The sequence below is a fragment of the Branchiostoma lanceolatum genome, chromosome 4, assembly GCF_035083965.1.
Source record: "Branchiostoma lanceolatum isolate klBraLanc5 chromosome 4, klBraLanc5.hap2, whole genome shotgun sequence".
Taxonomy (NCBI): Eukaryota; Metazoa; Chordata; class Leptocardii; order Amphioxiformes; family Branchiostomatidae; genus Branchiostoma; species Branchiostoma lanceolatum.
Window position 1 is genome coordinate 21,116,848 of NC_089725.1, and position 12,189 is coordinate 21,129,036.

The 12,189-nt window shown below is 40.1% G+C and overlaps 1 protein-coding gene across 3 annotated transcripts; it reads right to left on the reverse strand.

Annotated features, from left to right (window-relative positions):
• Positions 1-313: 313 nt before the first annotated feature.
• On the reverse strand, positions 314-11,844 carry LOC136433283 (transmembrane protein 229B-like). Of its 3 annotated transcripts, XM_066425327.1 has the most exons (3): positions 11,733-11,844; positions 8,569-8,918; positions 314-4,253 (listed from the first exon to the last, which is right to left on the reverse strand). In XM_066425327.1, the coding sequence occupies exon 3, from the start codon at positions 4,221-4,223 to the stop codon at positions 3,720-3,722; it is 504 nt and encodes a 167-aa protein (XP_066281424.1). In that variant the 5' UTR covers positions 4,224-4,253; positions 8,569-8,918; positions 11,733-11,844; the 3' UTR covers positions 314-3,719. The 3 variants fall into 3 exon arrangements, with proteins under 3 accessions (XP_066281424.1, XP_066281425.1, XP_066281426.1); XM_066425328.1 differs by lacking the exons at positions 8,569-8,918; positions 11,733-11,844 and adding an exon at positions 6,891-7,381; XM_066425329.1 differs by lacking the exons at positions 8,569-8,918; positions 11,733-11,844 and adding an exon at positions 4,445-4,468.
• Positions 11,845-12,189: the final 345 nt, after the last annotated feature.

A 12,189-nucleotide genomic window follows, 5' to 3' on the forward strand; every position in this document is an offset into this window, starting at 1 on the left:
ATAAAATACTCCTTTTGTGGCTTGCTTCTGAGCTATTTTTAAACGCCCAAAGTATGAAATAATGATGCAGATGTGCTAATATAGGGAAGTAAATGTAAATTGCAACCTCACCAAATAGAATTGCCTTCTCCAGAATATTTCAAGTTTTACCCCCTGAAATCGCTTAGGGCACCTTTAACTAGGGGGATTAAAGGTTTGAAGAAAAAGTAGCAGTGCACTGTCACAGGGCCTTTCCTATACACCTGCACTGAATCTGGAGTACTGTAAATGTCTGACTTAAATTCATGCAGCATTCACCACACGGGAGTCCAGCTCCACTGCAGGAAACCTTTATTGCCTTCTCCAAATGTTGTACAGTTGAGTCCAGCTCTGCATGTTGTTTTTTCTTTCAAACAATTACGGGTAGATACCACAAATACTTCAACTCTCCAGTGTATCCACAGACAGAATATCTACTTTGCCATTGCTAAATTATGCATAACAAGCAGCTTATTCACTGAAACTATTTTTAGTGTGAACATCACAGGTGATTGTGGCAAATACTATTGCAGGTAATCCAGTGTTACTGTGCTAGACATTGATAGTACAACCCACAACCTTACACAAGACACACATATACATACACAACATTACCATCTACCATCAATACACTGATTAAACCATCACTTGTGAAGTCAACAGAAAATTACCAGGTAGCAATTGTCAAAGGATGTAGACTTATGTCTATATGAATCTTACTAAGCTCTTTTTTAATGTGTCATGTATATGCATGAGAACGTATAGGCCAACCTCTGTATTGCCACAAAATCTTTGTAAAAGGTCTGGGATAATCAGAAATCCCTCCTGACTGCAAAACACTACATCACTAAAACAGCCCATTATACAAGATGAAAAATAGAAATAAATGTTTCATTTTTAGTTCTAATGCTCTTGAATGTAGGAATTCTAGTTTATACATTTTTATGACATTTGGATGTTTTCCAAAACAGCACTCAACAGTGCAATGGGTAACGACTTGTGGATAATACTTGTGCAATATTGGATAGAGAAACCCAATATTGTACTCGCACTTACAGGCCCTGTATTTCCATACTCTACCAATTGCACTAATTTGTTACTCTTGGAAGACAGTCCTCCCAGTAAAATTGGTCCCAAAATCAGTTCCATTAAAATGTGACTAATTTTGTGTAATGCCATTGAATTCAATGTATATAGATGTACTATTTTACAGACTGTCATTTCTTTCCACAAAACCACATAATCATGTCTACATATTTTTACATCAGAAATTGCAACATGGTACAATGCACATTCTTTTCCGCACTGATGCTAACTTAAATGACTTGTCCAATATACAAATGATGGTACAATGCACATTTTTTCCCCACTAATGCTAACTTAAATGAACTTGTCCAACATACAATATACAAATGACAATTGAAACTGCTCCCAGTTAAGAAACTTATCGGGATAACTAAAATTATGGCTGTATGGACATGTAACAAACGGAAAGCCATGGTCGCTACATGGTTACTATATGTCTATTCACCAATGTGAACTGTCCCTAGAAACAGATTAAGTAATTTTCTGCTGGATCTAACCTGTACTCAGCCACTATTATAGGTATTGAGGTATGTGGTTGGCAGGACTTGTGTTTGAGTAATTGAAATAGGAGCAACAATGATAGATTTGGGACATAGTTGAATATTTATGAGGCAGGGTATCAAAGGTACTTACTTTCTAGAAAGAAATGTAGTTGTGTCCATCGTTCATTTTTGAATCGAAAAATACTATTTGCCTCAAGAAAATTGTGTCTGACAGTGGAATTCAGGAAGTGTAACAAACTCGTGCACTAGGAGCAATTTCATCAGGCTAGAATCCAAGACATCTTGAAATGTACTTTTGTATGTAAGTGTACACTTCTTCAAAACATCCTTCTGATTTCCCGTCTCAAGGATTCTGTGCACAATTCACTAAGACTTAAGAGCAGTTTCGTGACTTTTACCTCTCCAAGGAGACATTTTGGGGGTTGGAACATTACCTTCCGTTTCAACTTCAATAAATGTTCCATGTAACTACTTGCTAGCCTGATTAAATAGCACCCATAGCAGTCCTCTGTTAGTTACAGTGAGTGGCCCTGGAGTTTCTGTTCTACAGACTAACCCTTTGCAATTTCTAGAATAGATTAGGTTGTCCCAGTTTCCATTTCTGCTGACTGGCAGGATAGAGGGATGGATCTGTCTCCATAAACACATAACTCCACGGAATGACATACCACAGTAAATAGCACTATGATCCTACAGTGTTTTTGACATCTATCAACAATGAATTCGGGCAACTATTAACATTTTAACATCCTCTACAAACTGGTGCAGTTAATAAGTACGTTCACGCACCATAAACACGGCACCACACAGGCTAGGCAAAAATCTGATCCCATGGAAGCAAGATTTCAAAGCTAAAACATTTCCAAAACTTAGAACAATATTTTCTGGCATAAAACAATTGCATTGAAAAGGCATTGCTTGACAAAACATACTTTTCCTTAAAGATTCACACAATGAAACAAGTCTCTTTCTCATGTCCCTGTGGTCCCATAGTTAATATATTGCCATCCCTGAAGGATTACTTCATCGCTCCAGTTCTGCAGTCAATTCTCATGTCACTTCTTAAATAGACCATCATGTGATATATAACATTTGGAACAGGACTTGGGTTACATCTTATAAATATCTGGTTTAAATATATATCTATGTACAATATTCCATGCACGTTCAAGGTTGTTATAGTCATAAATATCTAATACTTTGCACAAATGTGTTCATCTCCGTTTCATTAACAACATGGGTAACGTCATACTTTCCAATATGGAAACATTATTAATGTCTGACTGGGGCCTGCAGGGGTGCTGGGAGACAATTGTTAAACTTCACATCTTGGAAGGGACCATCTACAACATTTTCATCCAAAATCCATCAGACAAATTACATGTCTTTGTCTTGCAATAAATCTTCCACTGTACCCACAGCTGATGAAATAATTACCAGAAGTGTCAGTTGCACACACACCACCAAGCATTTGTTTTTCTCTGCTCAAAGGTATTTGGTCATCTAAGAGGTCATCTATATGTATCCTGACCTTCACCTCAATAATGGTTGGTACACTATTTATGCTTGACGTCAATATGAGATTCCCTTACATAACACATACCAGTACATGTTGACATCAGGTACACTGATCTGTCTTCAGCTTATTATTCTAGTATCCTGAAAGGGAGCACGTGGTGTTTCTGACATCTGCTTGCATCTCTGCATTAAGTAAATGTTATAAAACACAATTTTCACCTGTCTGTTTAATGAAGGATCCTTGGTAATAAACATGTATCTCCTATAGGCCAGGAAGCACCCTGTAGACTCAATCATGCTGTATCCACTGCTCCAGATATGAAGCCATTTCCACTATTACTTTAGGCATGAGAAAATTTTAAGGGGCTTGTTTTTGTTGGGGCAGTGTTTAAGTGAGTTGTGAAAGACCCACTCTTGAAATTTTAGATTTCTTAGAGTCCCTAGAATCCATCTTTTTAAAAACGAGAGACAGGTCTCCCCGACAATGCAAATATCTGTCCTGAGGGTGGATACATTAAGTCTCTTTCCGATATGATATTCTTTCTCTGTGGAAAGATGTGAATGTACCACAGACAGGGAGCAGATGGATCAGAATTACTGTTCCTTATTCTTGATGTCTCCGTTGCCCATGCGTGGCGGCTCCTGGTAACGCAGCTTCAGGGTGTTGCCGATCACAAAGCGCTCCACGATGAACAGCCCGACCAACCAGCAGGGAGCGTACTCCAGCGTGATTAGCCCAAACAGGTCATAGTCAAAGGGGGTGTAGTCCCACGGACAGGCGTTGAACTGGCGCAGGATGTACCCGGTGCAGAACTCCCACAGGTATGTCCAGATCAGGTACAACAGGAGACGTAAGGGAAGGACCACGCGATCCTTCAGGGCCAGGTACATGCGCTCGATCACCAAGATGGACATCCCGTAGATGAGCAGGGACCACACGCTGGTGACCCCCGGGAACTTCCAGTTCAGGTTCACGACGAACTCCCACGCTGCCGTGAACATGACCTCGCAGACGTAGCCGTGGACGGCATAGAGGTAGAAGCGGGAGTACCACTCCAGGCGGGTGGTGTACTCCTGGCCATAGGGCATTGCAACCATGGTGCTGGTCCTGGGAAACTGCAGGGAGAACTGGAGAACACAAGGTTACATATTGTTATTTAGTGCAAAGCAAACTTTGGTAACAGTAGCATGTTAACTCTGCCTGATACAATGACATGACACATGCTAGGGATCTCTAGTCTATTCAGATGTTTGGCTTCATCAGCACATCAAAAGACATCCAAAACGGCAGACATGCAAAGAAATGGCAGGATCCATACTTGTACAATGGCTTGTAGATTTCAGAATGTGGAAGTGACCTTGAACTCTTGTCATGAAACTCTGTAATAGATGTCCATCCCACAGAGGTCACCATGTGACACCATTAAGAATTTTGTCTCTACTTCAGCTGATAAGTTGCTTCAGTATCCATGTAGCAAGCCCCATCATCCCTTCTCATTGTCAGCATGTGACTCTATTACAGCTTTAATCTCCCTGCACCATCCTTACCCAGTCGTGCTTATTCTTCTTATCAGGGTTTATCACATGGTGGCCTCCTGCAGGCCTTCTGTCTCATCTCCAGTACTTTCACACTAATGGCCACATCATCCCTACCAGCGGGCCAGACCTGGGCCCTAAACACTCATGTAACATGTCTGTTCCAACCTTCCTGGGATAAGCTGCTAATCTGTGAGATCCCAAGCAGCATCCGTGGGTCTATACAACAGCACCAAAATCAATGACAAAATCTATTTCTGCATCAATCATGTCTCCCACTAGACATCTGTTTTTACATAATATAAGAGAAACAAAAACAGTTACTCCAAATATGCAATTAGTATGCCTAATAGACTTGGTAAACCATCATGGGCATGGGCTCAAATCTGTTTACCAACAGCAAGAAAAGATATTCATGCCAGTGGTCTCACACTGTTACAGAACATGTATGCGGAAACAGATTCAAAACAGGATATAGAGCTTTGAAACCTTGCATATGCCAAGATAAACATCACGTCAGCAACCTTGAAAACATTCCATACAGAACTGAGAAAACATCGTAGATAGAATTACAGCAAAGCACTGACACTGGATAAAGATGGCAGCTGGGTGATTTCAAATTTCTGGATTATGTAACACAGGCTATGTTGAAATTATGCTGGAATAGGCAGCATGAAGCTATTTTATTGGAATCCCAAAACAGACTGCATTTAATGTTGATTGAAGGGAGATACAGGAGCCCAACAGCCTGTTAGATTGGGTGGTGGCGCCAGAGGATTGAGATATAGACAGTCTACTTACCATGACACATGGGGAAATGGTATTGGTGACCTCAAATGTTATATACATGTACCTTCATTTTTCCCTATATCATAGTATATGGATTGTACCTATTGTAAATGTATTGCTATGCACTCCTTGTGGTCTTCAAATATCGATGTGAGCTACATTTACATCATAATGACATATTGGCTGATTGATTTTCCTCCTATTCAATAACAATAACAACTATTGCCATGTCGGATGCACAACGTGGAAACAACACCATGCTGGCTCCTCCTGCTTATTTGGTATTTTTCCAAGCTACATAAGAGAAATGGGTCATGTTAGGTCAGCGCACAACTGCTGTGCAGGAAAAGGCTCGCAGACAAATGAGTGGTATTTCAGCACCACAGACAGCACCATTAGGCATAACTAACCACAGGGTCTTGGTTATCACAAGGGTTGGAACATTAAACACCAAGCTGTGATCCCTTTCCTGTACCCACGGATACAACATAGCAACTCCAGTACTTGTCAGTCAAAGCAGGGGACCATTCTGACATCAATATTCAAGATTCTCTCACCTGTCTTCAGGTACTGATTAGTCTGCAACCTTGAACAAGATTGTGTCTACCACATGGGTAGACAACAATGTTTCACAGCTGTTATAATAAAAGTCTATCTACCCAGCCACACAAACCTGTCCAGATATGTGCTTCTCTTAGATACAGACTTGCTATGCATAAGAGATAAAGACATCCCAGAGATACTGTGCATCTGACTTTCCGTACACAGACATATTCTAGATTTGTCAAGACACTTCCCTCCCTAAAAGATTTAACATACATTTATTATCAAAGGTAACCTCAAATCATCCATTTTCTCTTACAAGTGACCTTCCTTTCTTGCTGCATTCAGGGTTCCCTACCATGATATATATTGCGCAACAGAACAAATTAGCTTTCAATTATAGTGATAGAAAGCAGGAGTATGATGTTACCACTAATGGAACACTCTACAGTGGTGATTTTAGATCTAAAGGCATCAGGGGTACTGCATACCTGCACCCTATGTTATCAATGATTACTACCATGAAACACCAATTCTAGCAAATAGCTATTGTAAAGAACAAGGAATGGTGGCCCGTCATATCAGTTCTTTGTCATGGGTTCCTTCACAATGCAAAAATATTTGCATTCTTGTTTGGGCTGTCAGGAGGATATATTTGTGGGATCCATCATACTCTATGTATTGCATAGTATTTTCCTGCCATTTGAATGACATGCCACATAATGAAATACCTGCCTGAAGTCAACCTGTTTACATGCACTACAGGCTGAAAATGGCGACAGCACAGTTGGATGGCTGTCCCCACAAAGGAAAATCAGCTTTCAGGTAATGCCTCATGATATATCTTGCTGCGAGTAAAAGGGCAAACCATGGAAACATCATAATTCCCTGACATACCTGCAGAGCAAGCAGCGGCCCACAGAGAACTGACAGCTGAACCACGGAACTGAACAGAACAGAGCTGATATGGGTGGAAATCCTCTTCCACTGGCTGATTGGATTGTGGGAAGGGAACGGACCTAATAATCCTTCAAACACGCTGCTGATGGAACCTATTTCTGGGCCCTGCCTGGGAAAATTGCATCATACAGCGATTGGGGCTTGTCTGTAGAGCTCTCAGTCTCGGCACAGCCCGTCTGACTTTTAGCCACTTCTGGGAATTTTCCACCAGCAAGTGGAACCATCCCTTACATGCAACACCTTTCAGCAAACGTCTCCAGGCCACAAATAGAACTCCCTTCAGTGAAAATGGATGTATTTTCTAATTCTGTCTCATGCAATTGATCTTTTTAAGGACCAGCAATCAATATTTGTTGATATAATTTAGAATGGAATTTTCATATTCATGCCTAGATTCAAACTGACCACTTGGACACATATAGAATCTCTATTCGACCCAAGATACAATGGTTGTAACACCATGTAACTCACTAACTGTCACAAAGATATGAAGGAATACAATTGTTTTTCTTCAGATCACCATACACTCAGAGATCTCAGTCTCCTACTTGATACTTCGCTCACAATCACATGAATACCACATGTGGTGTAGCATATAACAGCTGGTAAAAAAGTAAAGCAATATCACAGCCTCTAATACAGCATGTCAAATATGATAAACTGCCGTTTTGACATATCAACATTGCAGCAAGGATTATCAATTCTGGCAAAGATAGTAACTACCAGCTTCAACTCATCCTGTTACACTAGCTGAGTTCTGTTTATCTGACTGGTTGTCGCATGCTAAGATCTGATGAGGAACATTTGGGAAACAGAAATAATGTTTTGCAGCATAAGCTCCATCAAATAAGCGTCCTTATGTGGTAAAGATATACAGCAGCATGTGATTCAATATTCATAATCTGATTTCTTAGTATCCCTTCACAGCTTACTTTCCATCAACTGAGAATAGAGTACCACATGAAACTTAAGAAATTAATCAATGTCTTTCTCCTGGGAAATGAAAATGACCCCTAGATTATGCTCATCCTTCATCACACCGCACAACTCATTAATCTGCCATTACATTAATCATTGTGGCATGGTCACTGCTGACAGCAGCGGTACATGCCAACTGCAAAGTTCTCTTGACAATCAACATGCTATGTATGTGTGTAGTAGTTTCCAGTATTTGATTATTTGTGTGTGTCACTGTGTATGTATCAGAAAGAAAAAGGTATCTTTCTTCCATCGGATGTCGAAGAGTGCACCCATTAATGTTGCATATGGAGGATTGCGTACATTAAAAATACTGCTATATTGAAAACTAACATGATGTTATTTTTCAACCTGACAGTTTTTGCCATTGAAACCATGGAATCTAGTGTTACTACACATTATCAATACACTATCCTTCCCTGTTAAAAACATGTCAATAGCAACAAAAAACAAAGCAACGTTTCCTACCAAAAAGGGAGGAAACAAAGTTTACAAACGCAATACTTAAGAACAGCATACATCAACTAAAGAATTTCAAAAGTCATTTTTCATCTAAACAGATTTCATGGACATTACAACTACAAGTAACATGTTTATGCCTCAATAACAAATCGTTAAATGATACTGCCATACTCACCAAAAGTGTCTATACAAGCAGCAGGTGCAGCAATCAGATGAGCTCAAAAGTACCAATGCAGCTGCTACAGCAAGTGCTGACAGGTTGGTTTTAAGTGCGGATAATCTTCAAGGTGTCACTTGTGCAATAACTGCTATATCTTCCTGACAAACATCCACCTAGTATTCAGGTAGTCTCACAGTCAAAGATGCCTTCTGTTGATGTCAGGTACAGTATAGAGTTGGCAGATGGTCTGACAGCAAGCAGGTGTCAGACAGTCCTACAGATCAAAGATGCTCTCAGATGGGTAGGTGTCAGTGTTCTGAGAGGTGGCTTATTCTGGTGCTTGTTGGCACTACTGCTCTGCTAAGCTGCAGACAAGATAAACAGCAAAAATTCAGGCATCTATGATTTCTTTTTAATCAACCAAATCAACACTTAAGGAATCGTTCAGATAATACATGATACTATCATGGCACCCTCTGTCATATGTTAGTTTTGTCTCACAGGATTTCACAGCAATGGCACAGTAAAGACTCGGGGACTGATCTCATATTTGATGGCAGATGGGGGACAGATGGCAACATTCAAGTCTCATGAACTTAAGTATCAAACATATATATATACTGTTTATCATTCAAAGTTGAACTGTAATTTCAACACAAAAAATTGAACTTACACAAATTTTCGACCAATCAGTAGTCCTATTTCCCTCTTTGTCAAGGCACTAATACCCTGATTTTATTCTGGTTGTAGGCCCAGTTCACTTGCACACACAGTTAGTCTCATGCAGATTTCCTCACCAGGTAAGGAGTAAAAATATCCCAGTCATGTGGATAGCTATTTCAGTACCACATGGAAACTTAGCTTGGGGACTTAGAGACATATTAAGCGAATCACGACACTATACTGCTGCTGGCATTTCAGGGCCATATTTGGGAAATGTCGCCCCTTGAACAAATGGCAAAGTGTCTGGGATCAGACATCTTTGCATTGTGCATTATTCCGTTAAATCTTTTTATCAAATACAAGGATTTCTGCCTGGGATGTCAGAGGTTGTTTTTTCTACTTCCTCACCTTTCTTGACATCAATGTCTTGGTATCCACCTGACAATGTCCCCAGCCTGTGATCTCTCTTACCCTTTAGGTGTGAAAAGCCCAAATCTCTGAGGACCACAGTCCAACCATGACATCATCCATCAAGTTGTCAGGTGGAGGTCAGCTTCAATTTAAGATACAGCAAGGTGGAAAATACTAATTTCCCCAGTAGCTTCCTATATGTTGCCCTTATTGTCTTAGTAATTAGGATGTTAAGTTTTGCTCTATACCTCCATTTTGTACTATGCATGTGTAATAGATGTTGCCATTCATTGTACGATGTACAATTGTCATGCAATAAAGTTCTTCTTCTCACAAGGTTATCTGGGTCAGCTGCTTCTATTATAAAGTACCTGAGGAAGGAGCAAACTCTTATTGGCAATTCTCATCCTCCTGTGGCCAGCTGACTAGAAATTTGGTACAACTTTATAGATGTACCGTTAACATTTTACAGGATTTTATAGGGCCCAAAATAGATATTTGGGGAGCGCTGCCATTATCTTGTTACATCAGTGGAGGGGCATGAAAGCACCAAATTTGCAGGTGACAAATGTACCAATTTACATTCCAATATGAACTGTGTTTCCACAGCGCTGATCTAAAACAATGTTCACTGGGCTGAAAGGCCACATCAGTCATCATCATTCATTACTAGACAGGAACTGCAGTTACACAATAAGTCAAGAGGGTTAGGTAATCTAGCTCCAACAAAAACTAGCCAATTTTCATGTAGAAGTCATGAATAAATAATGAACTGCTAATAGCTAATTTTTCTTCAAAGCCTTTTGTTAGATTATTAGTGTCAAATTTGGAAATATTTCCCAGAACAAAATCTTGTCTCACCTGTTAATAGTATCCATCATAGTTGATGGCAATGATCTAATTTTAGTGTATGTTTGTTAGACTAGTCCTCAGGCCATCATATATTATATGCTTTCACTAAAAGCAACATTGAAGACAGGAACTCTTGGAGAGAAAGAGTGGACCAAGTCCAAGTGACTTGCCCCAAATAAGTGCTTATTGTTCTGTTTTTGACTCTCCTACCCTAACGTTAGCCTCCACCAGACCTTCCTCTGGTGGTAAGGATCGTGAATTCAGCAAAAAAGTTCAATAATTGGCCATGGGAATCAGTTCACAGGAAGGTTAACATTTCAAATGAAAACCTATGCTATGGTGGTCAAACTCTTCTGGCAATCATTCTTCCTATAGCTGGAGTAGTCAGTCTGGAAGAGGCTGACTCCTACCCTCTGAATAGCAGTGTTACATGTTTGTTTATCTGTTGGATTATCAGTCCCAACAGTCACCCACCCACACAACATCTACTACAGAGATTTTTACCATCTGAAGATCAAAACACATAAAGACTTTGAAGGTTCTGGATATAGACCTAGGCAAGCTGTCAAAAACATAGGTGACAATTGACTTGGATGTTTCAATATTACCAAATCCTCTTCACTTTCTTCTCTTCAATTTGTTAGAATATAACGCTAATGGAGAAACAAACAAGCAAACAAACTCTGGGTACCCAAAGTAAAGAATCTAGCATATCAGGGAGATTTTAATTAAAAACGTACAGATATTTGGTCCAATTCTTCTGCTAATATTGCAATACAACATGTGAGACATTGTTTTGAGATGTCCCACAACACGTGTTAGAAACATTGGATACATTTGCAGGCAGGATCGATGGGATAAATATACCAAAAGATGTCCCCATCATCCTACAACAACGACTGCACTGGGAGAAAATTATAACTTATGTGCCAACAGTATAATTGCTTTACAGGTCTCCTAGCTCCATATGACCCTTTAGATGCCTATTGAATCAAAAAGCACGAATCTACCGATAGTCACGAAGCTTGGTCACCAGGGGTGAAAGATGACGACAAGAAGGACAAATACCGTACTGATGAGCAGCTGGGATTCTCTAACGTTATATAAACGAAGGTTAACTTATTGATCATAACAGCGCACCGCCACCACAACTTTTAGTCAATGACGTTGTGCAGGTTTATATTTTTGTTTATATAGCTGCTGGTATCGGTTTCATGCATCTTGAAAAAGAAATACCGGGCTACAGTACGTACCTGGGCGATGTAATCTGCGCTTGCGGCTCCTGCTGACCCTCAGCAACATCCACATCAGCACGCATTGATCATGGATGGAACATTTGGTCTTACGTCATACCAAAACAGGAAGTGATAGACCGGTCACCGGATGTGCGCCTCCTACCGACTATTAGAGGAACTATGGATACGGCATAAGCCTAATATAAAAGATAGGGGAAAACTTGCAGTGCTTCATCACTGATCTGCTGTTGTGGCTTCATCTGATCACTTATGCAAATGCAAAAACATTGTTGACGAGTGTATCTTCAGCACTTTGTATTATTTGCAAGACATGTCTTTTTGTTCAGTATCAATCTCCAAGCAGATGTTTGGGGCAGAATCCTAGCTCTCCGTTTCTGTTGCAGACTGCCCCCTTTTTTAGCCTCCCAGCATCTGCTTTATAGAGATTAATCAGCACGGCTGTCCAGGAACTGTA